At 45.1% G+C, this 20,723-nt stretch overlaps 2 protein-coding genes across 2 annotated transcripts in view; one reads left to right on the forward strand and one right to left on the reverse strand.

Annotated features, from left to right (window-relative positions):
- arhgef25a (Rho guanine nucleotide exchange factor (GEF) 25a) overlaps positions 1 to 15,670 on the forward strand; it is a 30,949-nt gene extending 15,279 nt beyond the window's left edge. The window contains exons 3-17 of the mRNA XM_068752607.1: positions 4,630 to 4,937; positions 5,454 to 5,564; positions 8,005 to 8,129; positions 9,254 to 9,320; positions 9,669 to 9,772; positions 10,021 to 10,090; positions 11,500 to 11,589; positions 12,081 to 12,173; positions 12,691 to 12,741; positions 12,865 to 12,942; positions 13,076 to 13,267; positions 13,496 to 13,676; positions 14,303 to 14,532; positions 14,662 to 14,781; positions 15,545 to 15,670. Coding sequence (XP_068608708.1) covers positions 4,630 to 4,937; positions 5,454 to 5,564; positions 8,005 to 8,129; positions 9,254 to 9,320; positions 9,669 to 9,772; positions 10,021 to 10,090; positions 11,500 to 11,589; positions 12,081 to 12,173; positions 12,691 to 12,741; positions 12,865 to 12,942; positions 13,076 to 13,267; positions 13,496 to 13,676; positions 14,303 to 14,532; positions 14,662 to 14,781; positions 15,545 to 15,670 — 1,946 coding nt within the window. The remainder of the gene's footprint in view (positions 1 to 4,629; positions 4,938 to 5,453; positions 5,565 to 8,004; positions 8,130 to 9,253; positions 9,321 to 9,668; positions 9,773 to 10,020; positions 10,091 to 11,499; positions 11,590 to 12,080; positions 12,174 to 12,690; positions 12,742 to 12,864; positions 12,943 to 13,075; positions 13,268 to 13,495; positions 13,677 to 14,302; positions 14,533 to 14,661; positions 14,782 to 15,544) is intronic.
- Positions 15,671 to 18,953: 3,283 nt separating this feature from the next.
- On the reverse strand, positions 18,954 to 20,431 carry sp5l (Sp5 transcription factor-like). Its single transcript, XM_068752118.1, has 2 exons — positions 20,378 to 20,431; positions 18,954 to 20,003 (listed from the first exon to the last, which is right to left on the reverse strand). The coding sequence occupies exons 1-2, from the start codon at positions 20,429 to 20,431 to the stop codon at positions 18,954 to 18,956; spliced, it is 1,104 nt and encodes a 367-aa protein (XP_068608219.1).
- Positions 20,432 to 20,723: the final 292 nt, after the last annotated feature.

The following is a 20,723-nucleotide window of genomic DNA, read 5'->3' on the forward strand; positions in this document are numbered from 1 at the left end:
AGACAATTGTCTGGGGTTTTCTGACCAACCGACCACGGACATGGTTCCAGTCTGGCACGGCCAGAATACCGCAGCAACAGTTTTAGTGCGATTGCTCTTGTCTTCTCCTGCTGAGCCATCCTTTTCTTTTAATGAAGTGGGATGAAATTCAGAACCTCAGATGAGATGGTGACTGCCATAGCTTGACCAGCAGCAGCCACCGTGACATAAATGCATATCTTTTACCATACAAGATCCATCATGATACTCATTTTGACCTGCTTTTTTGATGAACAATGACTTGAGTACTGTTTAAATCCGTTTATCACAGGTTTTTTTTTTGAATCACTCTTCCTCATTGTTCCACAGACAACGGGATAAACGCCAGTGTCATCTACTCACTCACTGTTTTTCTGACACTGACATTGATTTGATGATTTACGTTGATGACAAGTACGTCACCTCTCTCAGAGCCTGTGTGTGTGAGCGCTGGCGGCGGGAGAGCGACTTGTTTGTGTGTGATCCTAAGCTCATCCTTCTCTGTGCATGATGTCTCGAAGTCTGCGTACCTGCGTGTCTGCAGAAACCAGGTCACGAGGAGGACAGCACGTCTCTGCAACTGTAGGTCTGACTGCAATCCATGACCCCCAAAAAACTGCACGTAGATTTGTTACTATATAACACAATGACAGCGTGTCCGTGTCTCTATGCATACACTTCCTGCTTACGTGCTCTCAAGGATACTTACAGCTTATCTTCTTCCTTCTCGTGTTCCTTTTCCTGTTTGTCTTCTCTGCCTCGTGGTTTTTCATGTTGAGCTTCACTGGTCTCAGCAGCTTTGGGGCAGATAAAGACATTGCATCAGGGAGGGAGGGAGCTGTTTGACCTGATCCCAGAGCAGGACCAAGCCAAAGTTTTTAAAGCACTGCAGTGCAGCAAGCAAATATATCAGAGAGGAGGGGGGCGACAAAGTGGGCATGCTGTTAGTGGGGAAAGAGTAAAGATGAAGAGTAGGAGGAGAGGGAGGACAGAAGAAACAGGAGCAACAAAATACATACAAGGCAGCTGAGGGACGAAAGGATGAAGACATAATGTGGGGTGTTTCAAATGGTCTGACAATTGTCTTTTCATTTTCACCACACAGATGCATCATGGATATTTAATTTCACACAGCTTTGCACAGTATTCCTGCAGAGGTTCGTCAGAGGACATTAGCGGCCTTCCGGCCATAAGCTTCAGGTACTAAGTGCCTCGTCGTCTCAGGTCTTTCAGAGTGCACGTCTGAATGCCAAAGTGTAGATGAGGTCCTGCTAGTTGATGGGAAGTGTCCATTTCCTCTGAGTAGGTGAAATGCAATATACAATGCATAGCCCGGCCTGGAGAGTGTAAGGTGGGGGAGGGCAATAAAAAACAGAGGTCCAGAGGGGATCTGATTGGTGCTGTTTCCAGTGACTCATTCAGGTACCTGGTGCCTGTGTGTTGACCACCAATGCTTGGTGTTGGCATTGACTGGCACGTCTACAAGTCTCACATGCACATTTGACATGATTGGCACTGGAGACTAGCAGGTTGTCTGGCTCTGATGTGCAATGTGTTATTTGTTCTGACAAACACAGGGAGGCCTGATCACGGACCAGCACGGGAGTCACCCATCTGGACGCAGACCCGGACACGATATGCTTCTGCCTTTTGTTTTTACACCAACGCCTTGGCATCTGCATGTCTATCTATCTCCCATGAGGCAGAAAGATTTACAGAGCGCTCCAGAGAGCGGCTGCGAAACAAGTTTGCTCCATTACAGCGAGCACTCTCAGCCTGAATTGTTGGCTCAGCAGCATTCACTTACCAACAGATCAATAATGGGAAGTTTCACAGAAGTTTTTGTTTTAGTGGATCAACACACTGTCTATTTCTACAGTCGAACGTGCTTTTCTTTTCCTCTCTGGTTTTCAGAAATGTACCGATTAGTTTTTAATATTCAACCTCTTATCAATGATCCAACAAAAATGAGAATATTACAGCAGATGTTTCTGTTTTTTGCATGACTGGTAACGCTGTGCAAAATAAAACATCTTCTCTGAATATTTTAATGTACTGTAGCTGTAGCCGCTTTCTCTGCACGCTGACCGTTTCCTGCATTTACCTGTTTTAGGGCACTTCGATGATTATACTAGTCATGGACTCAAAAGCTTGATTTAGAGCAATAAGATTTTCTTTGCATCATCATAGAAAGAATAAAATTAGTTTGAGTCTGCTGCTCAGCCGGTGAATAGTGAAAGCATTCATTGACCACCACAGATTTCTATTGTTATTTGCCACAAGCACAGAAAATAGTAATCGAGTTGCTTTAATTTGAACTTTTTCTTGTTTGCTGCCTCTGCACCCCCCCCCCCCTTTTTTTTTTTTCAATTTGATTGTCACCGGGCATTCTCAGAATTCATCAAGACAGGGGAGCGTGGGAAAAATGGGTTTAAATCAGATTTCCACTCCCAAAGTAATGGTGTGCCTCACTCATGTATTGAGCAGGGAGAGCGATGGCATGTTGCTCTTGAACGCCTTTTTTCTTTTTATTAAATAGTAATTCTTGAAAAATGTGTCTGCAATGATCTTCATTATAAAAGCAGTAAAGTTTGCACACTCAGCACAGTTTATGCTCATTCTGATGCTGCTCTACTGTTGTCTCAGCTTACTTTAATTTCCCAGCAGACACAGAGAGCATGTCAGCCTCTCTTCCCCATCAGCTACCTCAGCTGATGTGTCTCACTGGGTCTCTGTGCTGTGACCCCTAAAACGCTGGTCTGTCTGAACCTGACCAGAGAATGGGAAGCACTCGCCTCCAGGCCTGGCCCTTGGTAGAGGTCAGGCGTTATTACATGAACTCAGCATCATTTTTACACCCTCCCTCTTCTCTTTGGTTGGGGACCTTTATAAATGACTCATGATTTGCCTCAGGTATTTTAACAGCACCAGCCATAAATGCAATGACATTCAGACAGTTCTTGATATCCTGTTGTCTAAAGCTGAGACATTTAAGAGAAGGCAAATGATTGAACTCAGGGTTCCATGACCTTTAGCAGTGTCTTTTCTTCCTGGCTTCTTGTCTCCTCCTGTCCCCCCCCACCCCCATCTCCATGTCACATCCCACTCTTTCGAGCGCAGAGAGCTGAGATCGATAGACGAGGGGGTCGAGACATCAGGATAAGATGCACACATACATTATTGCTTGCATCTACGAAGCGGTTTACCCAAACTTGCACGAGCAGTATTGTGATGCTGCTTCGGTTCAGTCATTCTCACACACACAGTGACAGGCTTGTGCACTGAAGAGAACGCAAACACCTTACAAGCGTAATTTTCATCGACCGGCACAGTGGCGAGGATTGTAAAAATGTCTGAATGAATAACGTGGTGGAAAAAGCTAAATTGTTTTCAGGATGAATTAACGGGATTGCGGATTTATTTCCGGCTCTGCCTTTGAAGAAGGTGCACGCACAAAATTAGCCAAGCGGTGTCAGCGGTGTGGGGGTCGGACTGCTGCTTTGATAGCTTCCTCTGTGCCTCACATTAAGAACACCAAACGGAGGACAGTGTGTTGTCCTCTGGTAAAAAGATGCATATCTTAATTCCCACCTAATTTTTCTTCAAAGCTGTATTCAAACAAAATCAAACTGTGTCAGTCAGAAAACATATGAACCGATTACATACGGGATGGATACAGAAAACAGACGGCACCTTTCTGACATCTTCTATACAAAGAATATATGTGAATATATTCATCCCATATTCCTCTTTAATGGGCTGGAAGCACGAGAGAGCGTTTCCTCATCTGTAACAAAGCCGCGCTCAAGGGTCAGAGGTCGGCTCGAGAGCAAAGGCTGGATTTGAAGCACGACTTAACTGAATTTGCATTAAACACTGCAGACACACAACTAGAGGAAGAGTTCGGGGAGGCAGGAGGAAGGGGTGGTAGTATTCGCTGGAGGAGACAGGATGCGGGTAGAGGACAAGACAGAAAAAACAAACAGTCCCAAGCAACGGTCTTCCTCCTATACAAAGGAATTAAAGTGGATGTCCGGCCCCAGGTCAGAAGTCCCCTCCCCCTTCAAAGCCCACTTCCCATGTCCTCCTGACATCACTGTTCAGCAGCCAGCCTGCAAGTGGTCTGGAGTATTTTCTTTCACATTGGTTATCTGCTGGTCATATGATTGGCTACTCAGCTCCTCTACGAAAACCATGGCCCGCTTGACATTAAAAGAACAGTGTGTCCTTTATGGTGCTGCCCACAGCTGCACAGCTGTGTTTGAAGTAGAAGAAGGCTATTTATATGTCCAGTCACTGTTTCATTTCTCTCCTTACTTCTCTTCTCTCGTGGTGTTGACACATCTCCTGACCTCAAATACTCCATCGCCAGTCATTGCCCCAATTTACTTGTCAATCAGGCGTTCTTTTCCGCTGACAGAAAAGCTCCTTTTGCTCTGTTTTGTCCTTAGATGAATGGATTCCTTGACCACTAAAGTGTGAATGTGGAGCGTCAGCTTATGCTTCCTTGCGAACTGTTATTGCTAAGTTGTTGCCCTCCATTATTTTGTACACTCAGACCACTGACCATTAACCTTTTGCCCTCTATCCATCTCTGGTTCCTCTCTCCAGACTCATACTCGGCAGCAGGCAGCGAGGGCAGCATCTCCACCTCTGTGGTGTCGCTGCCCCCGCAGGCATCGAGCAGCTCAGCTCCCAGCTCCCCCGGCTCCAGGCGCTCGGTGAGCACCTTGAAGAAGTGGCTCACCAACCCTGTCCGCAAACTCAGCGCCGGGGGAACAGCCAAAGGAGAGCGCCAGGTCCGCAGGCTTGAGGGGAAGCCTACACCCCTTCCATCCTATAGCCATAGCCAGGATGTGGGAAGCCCCCCAAGGCCTGAGGAGTCTCTCACCATTTTACCCATCACTCACGGAGAACTGGTGAGATGTAAAATGCTGCAGCTAGAATGTATTAAAGTTTTCTCTCTTTTTTTTTGGGTCACATGAACTAATCAAACAAAACATTGCACGATGCTTTGCACTTCCATTCCCTTTTTACACAAAAGAGATGGAAACACCTCTAAAGTAAACATATTACATGGAACTGGTGCTAACCATCACAAGGCCTCCATGTAAACCGGTTCTAAACTAAACAGCCAAGGCTTCACGCTCATAAAAACACAAACTAAAGCCAGCGTCCTGCCTGTGGCTTGTTTATATTGGGTCTATCAAGAGTATCATAAGCAGCACAGGTTTGATCCATGGGGCACAAAGTGTTATGACAGCAGCGCTGCAGGCTCACGATGCAGGAACTCGTGTCACCAGATTCTGTGTCCTTGTTTGCTTGATGCTGTGCACTCGAATGCAAGGGCAGGCGAGAGGCATTTTGCATCACGTTTGCTGGTATATTGTGTTATTCTGAAACTGTGTATGCGTTCCTGTGTCTGTGTGTTCCAGGAGTGGAAAGATGGCCTCGCCAGCCCCGAGGACCTGTCGCCAGCTACGCTGCAGTCCCCAAGCGACATAACCGACTCGCTGATCGGCTGCAAGTCGGCGCAAAACATTCAGGTCAGTTTGCACGATCAAACAATCACAGCTTAACTTGTATTGCTTAACTTGCTGTTAAATGGCAGCCATCAGCATTTGAGCTCCTTCTGAGTGCTTTATATGATGAAGAACAGTTGGACCCGTTCTACGGGCTGCTCTCACTGCAGGAAACTCCAGTATCATGTGTCATGATCAGTGTCGAAGACATCACATTACATCCATACATTTAGTTTTAAAGGAGACATATTCTACCCTTTTTCCACAAGTTAATGCAGTTCCCAGGCACTTATATGAAATATCTCTGACAGTCTTTGGTCAAAATAGCAAACAGATGCTGCAGGACAGCATCCCTCTTGTCTGTCTGAAGGGGGGGGGGGGGGGGGGGGGGCTTGCGAAGCGCAGACAGAGGGAGAGCACACACATCTTGTGCACTTTCTCCTACTGTGACATCACAGTAAGAGAGATTTCTTCCAGAAGCGTTTCTGTACTTGATTACAAAACTACGCAGGATTGACTAGATGGTTTATTTCTCTGTTTTTGTGTTGATGATAACCAAAACCCACCTAAATAGTCATGTAGAAACATGGGAAAATTGAGCTATTCATAATATGTCCTGTTTCAAATGCTGTGTTCAAACCCCCAAAAATGATCAGGGCAAAACCTGTTCCCCAGTTAGAAATAAATACAAAGCTGCTAATCCAATCACAGACGAGGAGCATTTTGCTGCTTGAATAGTAAACACAACAACGTAAACATTCACTTTTCCTTCTGTAAAGCCCTTTAGTCTTTTCTTTACATTTTTTTCTTTTCAAGATTCTTTTAGGTTTAAGAACGTTTTGCTTGAAACGGGATGTTCAGGACTATTTTTGAGGCCCACAGTTTTTCGTATTTTGGGATCGATATAACTTTTTAAGTACACTGCACGGCTGCAAGATCCCAGCTTTTACTCAAGCTGTTGTCAGCCTGTTTTCTTCTTCTTGGCTTCGGAGTGGAAAAACAAAACAGAGGGAGACATGGGGATTTTTTTCCTGTGGGCTTTGCCACAGCACATCTGGAAGGGATCAGGGAGCTAGGGAGACCTGTCGGTTGGAGGACTCCTAGTGTGGTAGATGAGTTGCGGAGCGGGGGGGGGGGGGGGTATTTGTGGAGTCTCTCCATTCATTCCTGTCTCTCTCCTTTGCTTTGTCTCTTGTTTTCCACCCTTTCCATTCAACAGTGTGACAGCATTGAAAGCTTGTAGACACAGCAAATGTTATCATGAGGATGGGAGGAGAAGAAGTTGAAGTAAGCCAGAGGATGAACGCGAATATACTGTGCCTTTCCATTTATTTATGTACCGGTCTACCGATCTGATCTATCTATTTATTTCTTTACTGCACAGCTGCCTGCCAAGAGAGCGCAGGAGGTTTAGCGTGTCTGTAGCGAGTGTGCAGGTTTGTGTATGTTTGAGGTGGACATGTTCTGCTTGACTAAGACAATGGAACACAAGGATTTAGGTGAAGACAGACAGCTGCCCTATTTGAGTGCACAGTCAGGAAAGAAAAAGACCTTCTTTGAAAAGGATGAAATCATGGCTAAAAACAGAGACAAATATGTTTTAAGTATAGACAGAGTGGGACAGAGAGATTACACATACTCAATTTACAACCATAGAAAGGTAATAAAAATGTTTAGGCCAGAACTCGGTTGTCCAATCGTGAGTCACATGCAGATATGCGGATTTGAGTAGCTGATGATTCTCTTCTTTGCAGGCTTTGTTGCAGGTTGCACAATGCCTCTGTGTTTGCACCAGGACCCCCACAGGAAATTATATCAATTCTAGGAACAAGCATGAAAAGGAGGCCATGATATAACACATGAATACAATCAATTACATTAGTCAAACCTTGGACCCTGAATGGGACTCTTTTTTGCAGCTGGCAAGGCAGCACGGCATTGCTGTGGTGGCGCTGCAGATAGGAAGACGATGCTGTGTGATGTATTTATGTTTGTGTTTTGGGTGGCAAAACAAGAAAATATCATTTCAGAATCAGAATCAGTAATGCTATGCCATTTTCAGCTTCTTTGCAATAACTGTATTCCTCTTTCTGCAACTCCAGGAGCCGCTCGATCATTATTTTTAACTATTTTTAACTTTCCGATGGTGCCTGTCGCTCCCTTTCAATATGTTCCCATCTTTTAATTTCTCTCTCTCTCCATCCATCTGTGGCTCATCCACACAACATGGATCATTATCGGTCATTATCTGAATCTGCTCTTATAATTCAATCTTCTTTCCTTGAATGTCTCTCACTCTCCTCTGCCTTGTTGACAGCCTCCATCGTTATTGTCCCTCCACTGCTTTTTCGTTTACCTTTTAATTTATTCCTGGAATCATTCAAATTACTGGCAATGGTCTTCTGATAAAAAGTGTCTCTCTCTGTCTGTCTGTCTGTCTGTCTGTCTGCCTCGGTACCCTCAGGACACCCAGTCCTCCAGTATTCTGCCAGATGATGGCGGATCTGTCTTGATGGACGACACCTCTAGCCAATGGTCAGCTGTGGCTGACTCAGAGGAGGAGCGGGGAAGTGCCTTAGAGAAAAGCATGTACGTGTTTGAGCAGATCCAATCTCACGGCAGCACTATGCCGCAAAATATTCCGTCAATAAGTGTCTCCTGATTCAAAGAACATTATAATAGAGCACAGCTGAAGAGTGAGGACAGTCAACCGTGAATATTTACCCCAAAATCTACATCTTATCATGCTGCTATTAACGATTTTAACATGCACACAGCTGGTTTAGCATGTGAAGTGTATTGTATTACATGTGCTACAGAGTGTGTTTGGTGAACGCTGCAGAGCAGCTCTCATTACATGAATCGTCCTGCAGGCATTGCTTTAGTATTTGACAAACTGAAATGCTGTCCTTGTGGCGACGCTAGACGCTACCAGCATCATTTAGTAAAGTCAACTCTTGTCATCATCATTTGGGAAGCACAAATGTCTGTTCTTTTCCAAAGAAGTTTTAAAACGTCAGCCAGCGTTTCATCACATTTCAGCGGATGTCGGCTAATTCAATAATTTCCCAGAAACACAAGACATTTGACGTTTCTTGGTAAATCCACACACGTGATTAACAAGATTAAAGTTTGCTCACTTTAATTTGGCTGGTTTAGTTTCAGTCCCGGGGACTGAGCGTGATCTTCCTGGGATCCTTATTTACAATGGAGAGTGTGTTTTTGTGTTTCTCTGGGGCCTCATGCCGTGTTTCAGTAGGAAATCCACGCAAGTCGTGCTACATGAGGCCCCTGGTGTTTTTCGATCTATGATCATGCATAGCTTTATAGGGATATGAGCTCTTTTTGATTGAGCTAAATATTAGAGGCCCATTCATGCAAATCTGAATGACTTTTATTGGAGTCCTTGTGTCGTCATATTTGAACAATCTTATGCTCATCTGTATTTTGCACTCACTTGTTGCCTGTTTGGCATCATCTTTCTCAGTTAGTTATGCTAATTAACTATATTGATTTAATGTCTACCAGTCAAACTCCATTTCCCCGCTGATAAATCATACAATTGTTTCCTGGAAACATTTAATAAAATGATGATCTGGAAACTCTTCCTGGAGAACTGTGAGGAAAATGGGACCTTTTCAAATGCAGTCTTACCGAGATTTCTGCAGCGTGCGTGAAAACAACACTTATTTTCCTAATTTCTATCTTTGCAGGTATGTGCTGAAGGAACTTATTGAGACGGAGAAGCACTATGTGGCCGACCTGGGGCTCATAGTCGAGGTACATCTCCCAGTTTACCAGTGAACAACATGCAATCAACACACAATCTGGGAGCGCCAGCCGTCCACCCAGTTTTTTCAGAGAGACCCCAGAATCCTTAGTCGTACAGTTCGTCTACTTTCACCATGTAGTTGTTAGGCTCCGCCCCCTGTCTACAACCTTAAACAGACTATGAATTATTACGCTCGAGAGATGTTAGGTAATCCATCTTCATGTGCCTTAAATAGCTGGCAACTTAAGAAGAATATTTGCCAACTGACAGTTAGTAAAATCTTGACGCTGGTGAGATCGCTGTCATGGGCTGTAGCTTTTCTGGGTGTGATGAGCAGCGCTGTCGTTTCCTTTCAGGGCTACTTGAGCACAATGAACTCCAGAAGCGCACCGGAGGACATGAAGGGAAAAAACAAGATTGTTTTTGGGAACATTCACCAAATATTTGACTGGCACAAGGAGTAAGACTCTTATTTTGCAAATATATTTGACTTTCACTCGTGGATAGTTTCATGTTTGCTCCTGTTGTATTCAAGGCAAAAATCTAACAGTGATTTGCAGACTGCTGTGTGCATGGCTGAGTGGAGGAGAAAGGAACAAACGGTCACCAGACAAGACTGACCTTGTGTGTGCGTGTGTGTGTGTGTGTGTGTGTGGGCGGTGGGTTGTGTGCACGTGTGTGTGCGATTTGGGGGGGTTGCCTCTGTAGCTACTTCCTGGGAGAGCTGGAGAAGTGTTTGGTGGAACCAGAGAAACTGGCTCAGCTCTTCATCAAGCATGTAAGTATGACAATCGTGTAAACACACACACGCACACACACACTTAATGGCTAACACGTTAAACATTTTCATCCTATATCGTACTCATCTCCTCTCTCAACTGTGAGTGTTTCTCCTTCCACTTCCTTGTTACCGATGCGTCTCAGTCCGGGCTGCGTTCAAACAAGGCAAACACTCACTGCATGCAACACAACACATTGGCTCATTTCCAGACCGAGCAGGACGTGCGAGGAAACACCAGGGAAACAACACTCAGAAAAGACAATGAGACATAGACGAGGCATAAAAAGGCTCAAAAAGACGACTGCCTTCTCCCCACGCATCTAGGCTGAAGTAAGAAGCAAAGTAAGACATGACAGACGGAGTCACACTTTAGTATATTGTTATAGAAAATAATCGGCAAAGGATCACAGGGCTTATGCTGAAATTAGATTGATGTAATTTCACCTTATTCACTCAGGCACGCTCTGTCTGTAACTTTTTAAACAACTCGATAAGGCTCGCTCCACTGGATAGTCGACTTTAAAAGCCTATGGGGGAGTAAAGAAACTCACAACTAAATCCAGTAGATTGGGAACATGGACCGAATGACAAGCAGAAGGCCCAATCAGTTTTTTTTTAAACAAGGGGTGTGTCACTGAGATGTGTGCTCACTTTTACACATGAAACATACACAATGTAAAGATATGGACATACTGAACATACTGAATGCTGGTAGACAGATGGATGCAGCTGTCTTCAGTGATGTAACATCATGTCCATATTCAGGTGGAGCAGCGCACTGGTCTCCAGGTTACCAAGCTGCAGCCTGTTGCTAGGCGCACACTTATAGCAGCATGGCTCTAAAAGGGTCTAGTTGTAGGCTGGGTAAATTAACCATTACCTGATGCTCATGAAGCTCCATTAGGGCCCTCAGGATCGCCACATCTGCACAGCCACACCAATTAGTCACAGAAGAGCAGGCACGAACCAGACAGCTTTATCTTCAAAGGGCAGACGGGATTAGACTATTGTCTCATTTTGTTGAAATGCTGCACATTGATGTTGGTTGTTTTGCTTCTTTTCAGAGCATTTTGATTTGTTTGCAGCAAGATAAATATCACATTTTCTTACACATTAACCCTTTACAACCCGCAACATGAATTAATCTTCGGAACACTCAAATTCTTTTGGAAAATAAAGTCTTAATGGAACCTTCTGACAAGCTTGTCAAAAAAAAAAACCCCAAACATTTTTATATAAGTGCTCTAATTTATTGTGTCTTTTGCAAAATCCGGATGTTTTTCATGGAAAATGCAGATTTTCCAGACTTTATGATACATTTGGCAATAAAGGGTTAAAGTATTTTTTGTATCAGAGGTTCAGCTAAATGATCTTATAATGAGATGCTTGTTTGTCTTGTGATGCAGGAGAGACGTCTGCACATGTACGTTGTATACTGTCAGAACAAACCCAAGTCGGAGCATATCGTATCAGAATATATCGAGACTTACTTTGAGGTGAGTAATTCATTGATTTGTATGCTTTTTAAAACTAACCAATCAGTTAATATTTAGTTTATATTTAGCCAGTAAAATCACAAAAAAGTAGCGAAAAATAAAAAGTTTCACAAGTCAAGTGGCAAAAGTTCAAACCCACAAATGAGAACAAATTTTTGTTTTCTTTAATTATTAAATAGAAGGCTAAAAGTTCTTCAGGTTGTATTTACTTATTGAAAAACACTTACCCATGACACCTTGTTTGCAACACCCAGGCCTGTAGCTTATTGCCACGTAGCACGACTAACTGCCCCCGTGCTACATATATTACACGCAGCCACAATTGTGCCATATATTATTCACATGGTAATCGATTCCGTTTCGTTAGCAGGTAAAAATTAGACAAATGGACAAACCGCATCCCTCTGAAATATTGTGATATTAGCGGTGATTGTATTAGGAGCTGTTTGTTGTCATGTTGACGTGTGTTGTGCTGCTGCGCCCGACATCAGGAGCTTCGGCAGCAGCTGGGCCACAGACTGCAGCTCAATGACCTGCTCATCAAACCTGTGCAGAGGATCATGAAGTACCAGCTGCTGCTCAAGGTGAAGCATGGATTTCCTTTCTGCTTTCAAACACACACACACACACACACACACACACACGTGAGGCCCTCTCTATATAAAAACGGCAGACACGCTGGCTGTATTGTTTACCCCGGCTACTTTTCACCGTCGCACTTTTGACTTTAGGCCAGAGGCACTGGAATCCAGTCCGACGTATGAAAAATACAAGCGGTTTTATTTTAAACACACAAAATAAACAGAAAAACACACCAAACTGGACCAGCTGACTGTCTCCTCACATCCACTCCACACAGAACATCAGGAAAAAGCGCAACATAACAACACTCAACTTATTATTTGACAGGTATGACTTTGGTAATACCTCAAGTTTCCTCACCAGCACGGTGGTGTAGTTGGTAGCGGTATTGACTCCCACTGTGTCCGGAGGCGCTGGGTTCGAGTCCGGCTGGGAGTTGGGTGGCGTAGGGTTAGCGGGGTGGGTCTAGGGTTTCTGTCGTAACCTGCTCCGGTGACCATGCTGTGTTTATTTGAGCAGGACTTCCTGAAGTATTACACCAAAGCTGGGATGGACACAGAGGAGTTAGAGGTTGGTGTCCTCATATATGTGCAAAGAATTTGAAGATTCATCAATGAGTTTGTTTGTGCGTGTGTGCTGGCTGCGGGTTTTATTGCATTTCTTTTAACAAGCCAACTTTTGTCTTTTAAACAGAAAGCTGTAGAAGTGATGTGCTTTGTGCCAAAATGTTGCAATGACATGATGAACGTGGGCAGACTCCAAGGCTTTGAGGTATTTCTCGGGAATTTAGACCATCCTTCACAGCCTTCAGAACATTTCCCATACTAAGTATTGCAGCTCATGAAAACTATGCGACGCACCAACATCCTCTGTTCGCTTTGTCTGCCCTCGCCCGTGGTACCAGGGGAAGATCACAGCCCAGGGCAAACTGCTCCAGCAAGACACGTTCACTGTCGCCGAGCAGGAGAGCAGCTTCCTGTCACGAGCAAAGGAGAGGCGGGTCTTTCTTTTTGAGCAGCTCGTCATCTTTAGCGAGCCGATTGACAGGAAGAAAGGCTTTTCGCTACCTGGGTACATCTTTAAGAGCAGCATCAAGGTGGGCGACCGCTGAGCCTCTACATGGTGTTTTACAAAATACAACATCATAACATAATCTCAGGTCATGAGCCAGCTGCTCTAATTCCTGCATAAATCAGACAATGTTATATAATCCCACTGCAGGGATATTATTTTTAGAGGGTTTGCATGTGTCAGTGAAGTATTAAACAAGCAGCTCAGGAGGCTGGGCTCCTCACAGATGCTAGTCAGATGTGCTATGTTCCAGGTGAGCTGCCTCGGGGTGGAGCCCAGCGTGGACGGCGATGATGCACGCTTTGTGCTGACATCACGTAACCCTGACGGGAATGTGGTGCGGTTCCAGATGCAGGCTTCCTCCCCTGAGATCTGCAGGGCCTGGATCAATGATGTTGTTCAGATCTTGGAATCCCAGCGTAACTTCCTCAACGGTGAGCCCCCAGCCATGCGCTGAAGACAATCCCATATACCCCCCCGATTTATGTATAGATCAAGCTTCAGCTTGCCAAAGTTGATATTTATTTACTGTTGTCAGCACAAATACATTGTAAACAGCTGTTTTTGACACTGTATTTTTGTCTTACGGACTTCCATTCCCTCCAAAAACAGCTGCAGTAGGAATCAAAAGGATAAGAAACAATATAAATTATTGTTTTTACTTGGGATCTTGTAATTTAAAAAAATCTATAGTTTATATTAATATATGATTTACTGTCATTTCTCATTTTTCACCTTTCTCTTTTTTAGTTTTTAGTTTTAATTCTAGATTATCATGTTCTTGTAACACAAATATAAAAATACCCCACTTGTGCAATTTACTGTGTATATGAGCAGTATATACTATCGTTCAAACGTTTGGGGTCACCCAGAAAACTGCTCTCTTTGTGGTTACAGATAATTCAGGCTGTGATAAATTGCAATTTATAAAATGTCTTAAATATAAATAATGATAAATGATAAATAGAAAGCTACTTGAAAACGAATGCTGAACGTAAATGATGTGATATGCTGCCTGATGTATCAGTGAAAACGGTCTGTGCTCTTCTTCGTCTTCCAGCCTTACAGTCGCCTATTGAGTACCAGCGGAGAGAGAGCAAGTCTAACAGCCTGGGCCGCAGCATGAGGCCCCCCCTCTCTGCTGCCACTGCCCTTCGGCCCCACTCCTCCGCCTCTATTGACAGGCATAAATTGCCCTCCCTTCACTCCCACAACACATCCCTACCCACACTCTACCTGCCCAGCCAAGGCCAGGGGCATGGGCCCGGCGAAGCGTCCGCACTGCGGGATGTAGGTTTGCTTTTGTCGACTGACTTGTTAAAGAATGGAATCCTAAACATGGGAAATACTTTTGTGTGTATCAACTAAATAGTTAATAGTCACTCCTGTCGTTTGCGTCTGCAGCCCACTGTCGTCCAGCCACGCCCCGCCGACTCCCGCACTGTGTCTCCATCGCATGTCCACCTGGGCTTCACTGATCAGCCAAACTGTCAAGCTGTGTCAAATGGGCTGTGCAAACCAACCAAACAAAGTGCACAGGTAGTGTGTATGGACACATTTAGAGACAAGGCTCTGTGCGTGCTTTGCTCCTGGGTCAGTCTGGTAGCCATTATTCAATGTCAACACTGCAAACATGAATAATAATAATACAAAAATGAACAATGAGAAGGTAAACACCTCATAATAATTCCACAGTTCTCCGTAATGACAATGAAAAAGAAAACCTTTAAAAAGTTGTGCCTTTTTTTAACGAGCAGCAAAAAGATTGTTCTGTCATAAAAAGAGTTATTTCTCCCCCTCTCGGATGAGAAAGGAACCAAATAACATTCAGATATTTCTGAGGGAAATTCTAAAGCTCTCCTTGTTTCACTCAAGTGAACACAAGGAAGAAAAATACACACGTCTGCACAAGATATAGCTTTTTGAGGCCTGTGCGTCCTTATTTTGAAGTTTGTCCATAGCCAATCAGCAGTAAGAACACCCCCCCCCCCCCCCCTGACATCAAACAGGCCAGCGTATGCAGCTCTCTGCCTCATTCTGTGTTTGTTCAGCTTGGATATCCTGGCACAAAAACAAAACCGGAAGCAAGCTGAGGAAATCAGGAAGATGCCAATCAGGGCAGATAATTGTTTCCTGTACGTGGATAAATGGGCGGAAATTAAGCCGATGCACTTTGAGACTGAGCCGATAAATTAAGATTGTTCTATTCTTCTCTAGTACAAAAACTGAACTCCAGGTTTTATCGGTAGTGTGGCGGCAGTGCAAAATGTACAATTGAAACGAATGTTCCCTTTCTTTGCAGCAGAGGGCAGGAGAGGGCTGTCGAAGGGGCCAGACTGCAGACGCTGGGATCCAGGCTCCAGTGTCAGGCCCTTTGGCTGGACGCCGCCCCAGCAACCTGACTCAGCTCGCTGAGGACGACCTATGAACTCTGACACTGACTGTTTCCTGAGTCAGGAGGACAGCAGCTCATGAGACAGCTGCGGAGACCAGAAGACTCGGCAACAGCTTCTTTATTCAAGGCTGCATGCTCACCTGATTTGTCTTTGTCTTTTGAGGGGCATAATCAAGGAACCTGAAGAAATTCCATATGAAGGAATTATGGGCTGCAGCTACGACTTTGCTCCCATCTTTAGAAAGTCTTTCAGTGGGGGGGGCTAGCCTTTGCTGCATTGAGTGTGCGTGAACAGCACCCAGTGGGATGTTCCTGGGGTGCAATAAGAACACTCCGTGTCTGCTTCTCACGTGATTAAGAGCGTTTGTCTGCCGTGCAGCTCTCTTTCACGGGACAACAGGAATTTGGTTGCTGCAGAAATATTCATTCTTATTTGGGGCGGTCACTGGAGTTACGCGTGTGCCTGAGCGAATGTTTGTCCGGATGCTTGTCCTGAGAGTGCATGAGTGTGTGCAAGGAGCAGCAGAAGCTCCCCTCGTACCCATTCTGATGCCCCATCGTGAGGATGCCACCTACATTTTGTCATTCCCCTGCTGTCGACTGAGTTCGCTTGTTCATGTCGAGGAGAATGGGGAAAGCACTTGATGTGAACATGCCACAAAGACTTACCTCACTTCAATTTCAAATGGACGTGAAAACTTTCTTTCTCGCCACAGTGCTGGGAGTTCTTGTGTGCTCTCCTATGCCGTTTGACTGGGCCCTTCTGTTTGATGCTAGACACACAAAAAAATGTTTGATGAAACCCCCCCTGGAGGGTCTCCGTGGGTATTGACGTCATTTCAGAATACATTTTGGGTAACTCCAGAGGAGTTGCTGGATGTAGTAGGTGCGTTCAAAGGGACTGCTGAGCTGACCCAAACTGTTGCATGAAGCATTAGTGACTGGCTGTTGCAATGCTAATTTACATAGATCTTTCTTTCCAAGCTGAGGTCGGGCACTTTCGGGCCCACGTCTTAAAAAATGCATCGGTTATAATAAGAACTGTTTTATTAGTCCACTGGTGTCACGTTGAGGCTGATGTGCACCATTTCTATAACCTCTGTTAGCTTTTGCCCTCATGGATTGAATACTGTACCATAAACCGCCATGACACTACATGTCCATTGAAGGATAAAGAATGACTCATGTATGTTCATAAATTGTTCCAGGTGGCTAAAATGAAGGATAAACAGGGCGATGCTTAAGAACCTGCACGTTCCCTCTGTGCCAAAATCAGCAGCTCACAATTCAAACGTCCCCAATGGTGGCACTAATCTTAAGAGACAATCGTAGATGTATCTGTGTTACTGTCTGGGTTGTTGCGGCTACAATATATGAAAAAAAAAGGGAGAGCTGAAGGGGCTGACTGTTCTTCCTTGTGACCACTAGAGGTCACCACAAGGCTTTCACTTTCAGTTGGATCCCAACAGCTTCACTAAAGATCATTCATTCATTCTCCTAATCCAAAATCTCTTATAATTTGCATGTATTTGGTGGCGGGAAGAAGCCGAAGGACATGAACATGACAGAACACGCAAACTCCTCACAGTAAGGCCTCAAATTGGATTTGAACCTGTGACCGCCTTGCTGTGAGGCAACAGCGCAATCCACTGCGCCACCATGCCGCCCACCGAAGAGCATCGGTTCTCAAGGTTCTGCTTGCAGTGAAGAAAAACCTGCTCAGAAATCAGACCTATAAACAATAAATTAAATTAAATGAAGTAAATTGAGAGGCCATGTTTGCCCGAGTAGAAAATGTTGTATTATATCAAATTAAAGAGACTTTTTAAAACTGAAGGCAGTTTTTGTGTTTCACCATCTATTCTCTGCATGATATTCAGCTTGATTAAAGTCATTCTGTGCTTTGTGACCACCTGTAACAATATTAATCACACCTTTCCATGACCTGTTTTCATTCCTTGTTAATTTAATTAACCCAGCCCACGTATTCTTTTTTACCGTGGAGCCCTCAGAGAGCGTCAGGTGAATTTTGCTTGCCGTGGTTTGGAGAACATTCAAACAAGATAAAAACAAAAGAGAAGAAACCCCTGGATGGGCAGACATCTGGCTGGCTGGCCGCTGAATAAAGCCCCATTCTAGGCAGGAAAACTGGACCGATCGTAACACGGCTGTGATATATGGAGACTGGGGGGGGGGGGGGGGGGTATTAACTTTCACAAGGGTGCAAAATCAAAGGGAGTTCCTGTCACCACTGAGGGGGTCTCAACAACAGGGGTCCCATTCACAGGGAATTCCTCTCCAGTGCCTTCTGTTGCATCTGTTGACTCGGTTCGCTCCACTGAGAGAAAGAAAACACTCATTAAAAACCACATGACTGTGAACTTGATTGCAGCAGGCGAGGCAAACTGCCCCATCAATGGATGGACTATATTTACTTTGAGGTGTGGAAAATCTTTCAACAGCCCACCATGTCGGATTCTCTTTCGGGTCTTCTTCCTCTAGACCAGCAGCACAATGAGCAGCCTTTGTATCCTAAATGTGGTTAAAGCCATCATTTAAATATGTCAGATCTCTTGGAGCAGCAGGGTGTCGGATATTCACGCATACGCAGGATGAGCCGCTGAGGGTCACCGCTGCCCGCCGTCACAATGCAGGAAAATAACATTAACACAAACCGTTAAAACGTTTCAGCAATGGCAATGTTTATTCAAATTTACATGCGGCCATCACTTCACTATATTTATACATCATTTACAAAAGGACTTAACAATTACAGTGTTTGCTAATCTGCCGCAGCGATGCCGTTTAAGAGCAGGTGAGATATTTGTTGATCAAACGCTCACACTCCAAAAGAAAGATCACTTCCTTCATTTAGACATAATATATAAGAACCAAATTGAGCCGTTTAAAAAAGGAAAATATTTCTCTTGAACACGACAGCATGAACAACACGTTCAAATGGAAACCTCGTCAGCCGTATTTTTGACATGGATGAAATATTTACAAAAACGAAATGCTGGAAATTTAAAAAAAAAAAAATCTGATTAATTGATCAGTTGAAATTTAAACAAGTCCTTAAAATGAATTCAGCAAAACTCCAACAGCATCACCAAAAAAAAAAAAAAAAAAGGCTTCAAGTATTCTTAAAGGTGCCTCGTCTCAAATAACACAAAAGTTTGAACAGAAAGTCAATATATTTTTACTGGACTACTAAAAACCCAAGCGTAGGGCTTTAACATATTTGCCTCCGCCCATTGGTGTACATCACGCCGTCTGCCCATTCATCATTATTTTGTTTAGCAGCGGGCCACAGACTTTACTCTCTTTTGATCGTGGCGAGAAGCGAATCCATGCTCTGCGATGGCTGCCCTGCAGATCGGCTCTTTCTGGTCTGATGGGTCTTGACGTGTTTGGAGAGGTGGTCGCTCCTCATGAACCTCTTCCCGCACTGCTGGCAGCCGAAGCGTTTCTCGCCGGTGTGCGTGCGGAGGTGCCTCTGCAGCTCGTCTGAGCGAGTGAAGCTTTTACCGCAGAAGAGCCAGTTACAGATGAAGGGCCTCTCTCCTGCATGCCATCGCAAATGCGCCTTCAGGTGCGAGGTCTTCTTGTACACTTTGCCACACTCTGGGATGTGGCAGATATGCAGTCTCTTCTTTCCGAACTCTAACCCTCCGCCGCTCGCCTGACAGTTCGGGCACTTGCAGCGGCGGCAGCGGCGCGTGGAGCTCAGCAGGCCCTTGGAGGTGCCCTGGAGAAGAGCAGCTATCTGCGGCTGGTGCCCCAGGACAAGCTGCCTGCTTAGGGAGAAGGGGTGGCTGGAAGGGGTGGCGTTGGTTTGGGGCAGGCTCCACCACTGCTGCCCGTCCTCCACATGGCCTGTAGGCAGGTGGTGCCTGGCTGTGGAGTTCTGAAGGAAGCTGGGAAAGTTTTGTCCCACGTTGTGCTGAGAATAATAGGAGCCATTGGCCTGAGGCTGTGAGGACAGCACCTTCACCGGGGAGAGTTCGAAGGAGTAGGATGAGGGCGTTTCGGCCGGCGGGGTGAGAGGCAGCTCATGGTGGGGGTGGGGGTGAGGGTGGTGATAATGATGATGATGATGGTGACCCAGGCCAGCCTGCATGTGTCCGGGAAACTGCACCTTGGGCACCGTGAAGGTCATCTGATGCGTGCTGAGGGCCGTGCTTGGTGCCATGTCATTGCTCCAGAGCTGAAACATTCCCGACGTGGAGCTGACGGTGCCCTCGTAGGGGAACTGGGAGCCTTCTGAGCCCATAGCTCCTCCAACCTGCCAGGCCTGACTGCAGGTGGTGGCCAGGAAGGAGAGGGCGTTGGGTGCTCCCTCTGGAGAGGAGCTGGGCGTCCGATCCTGAGGCCACACACACACACACACACACACACACACACACACACACACACACACACACACACACACTTGATGACTTGGACCACATAAGATAGAAATGTTCATCACCTCTTACTTTTAACAAAAGTACAATAAAAAAAAGATACTTTAAGTGTTTCAAATTATTGAGTCGTTTCTAAGCAGGCATTCAATTACATGATATAGTTTTAACTCTGCCATTTGAGTTTGGAAATAAAAAGTTAGATTGCATTCATTCATTCATTCATTAAGCACGAGAAGCGTTTTATCTGAAGTTTGGTTTTAAGATCAGAAGTTGTCCTGCACGCCATGTTGGAAAAAGAGAGAAAGAAAGAAAGAAAGAAAATACAACAACAAACCTGTAAAAAGGTGTGCAAAAAGTTGTCAGCCCTTTGAATAGCCAACGCAGCCATCTGTCCTCGCGCGCGCCTTCTCCACGCACCTGCGACCAATCTGCGTTTGATGCGTCCACGCACAAAGTCTGTCCCGCAGCTCGGAGAGCAAAACAAAACGATCACATTCGGGTGTCGGATGACTCCGGTACCGTGGAAAATCCCGTGTTATTCTAACGCGTCTCGGTCCACTCGGCAGCGATTTGGTGCTGAAGGACGTCAGTCTGCTAAGAGGCAAGGAGGCGCGCTGGTAATCCGAGCGACCATCTCAAAGGCGCCCGGGCTGCATCTTCTCTTTATAGAGAGAAAAGAT

This window comes from Brachionichthys hirsutus, chromosome 2 (genome assembly GCF_040956055.1).
Source record: "Brachionichthys hirsutus isolate HB-005 chromosome 2, CSIRO-AGI_Bhir_v1, whole genome shotgun sequence".
Taxonomy (NCBI): Eukaryota; Metazoa; Chordata; class Actinopteri; order Lophiiformes; family Brachionichthyidae; genus Brachionichthys; species Brachionichthys hirsutus.

What these genes read in the sequence shown, in the direction of transcription:
- sp5l (XM_068752118.1), bottom strand. Translation starts at nt 20,431, where the DNA reads ATGGCTGCGTTGGCTATTCAAAGGGCTGACAACTTTTTGCACACCTTT. An exon ending in TTTTGCACACCTTTTTACAG is followed by an intron (nt 20,004 to 20,377) that starts GTTTGTTGTTGT and finishes GTGTGGCCTCAG; the next exon opens with GATCGGACGCCCAGCTCCTC.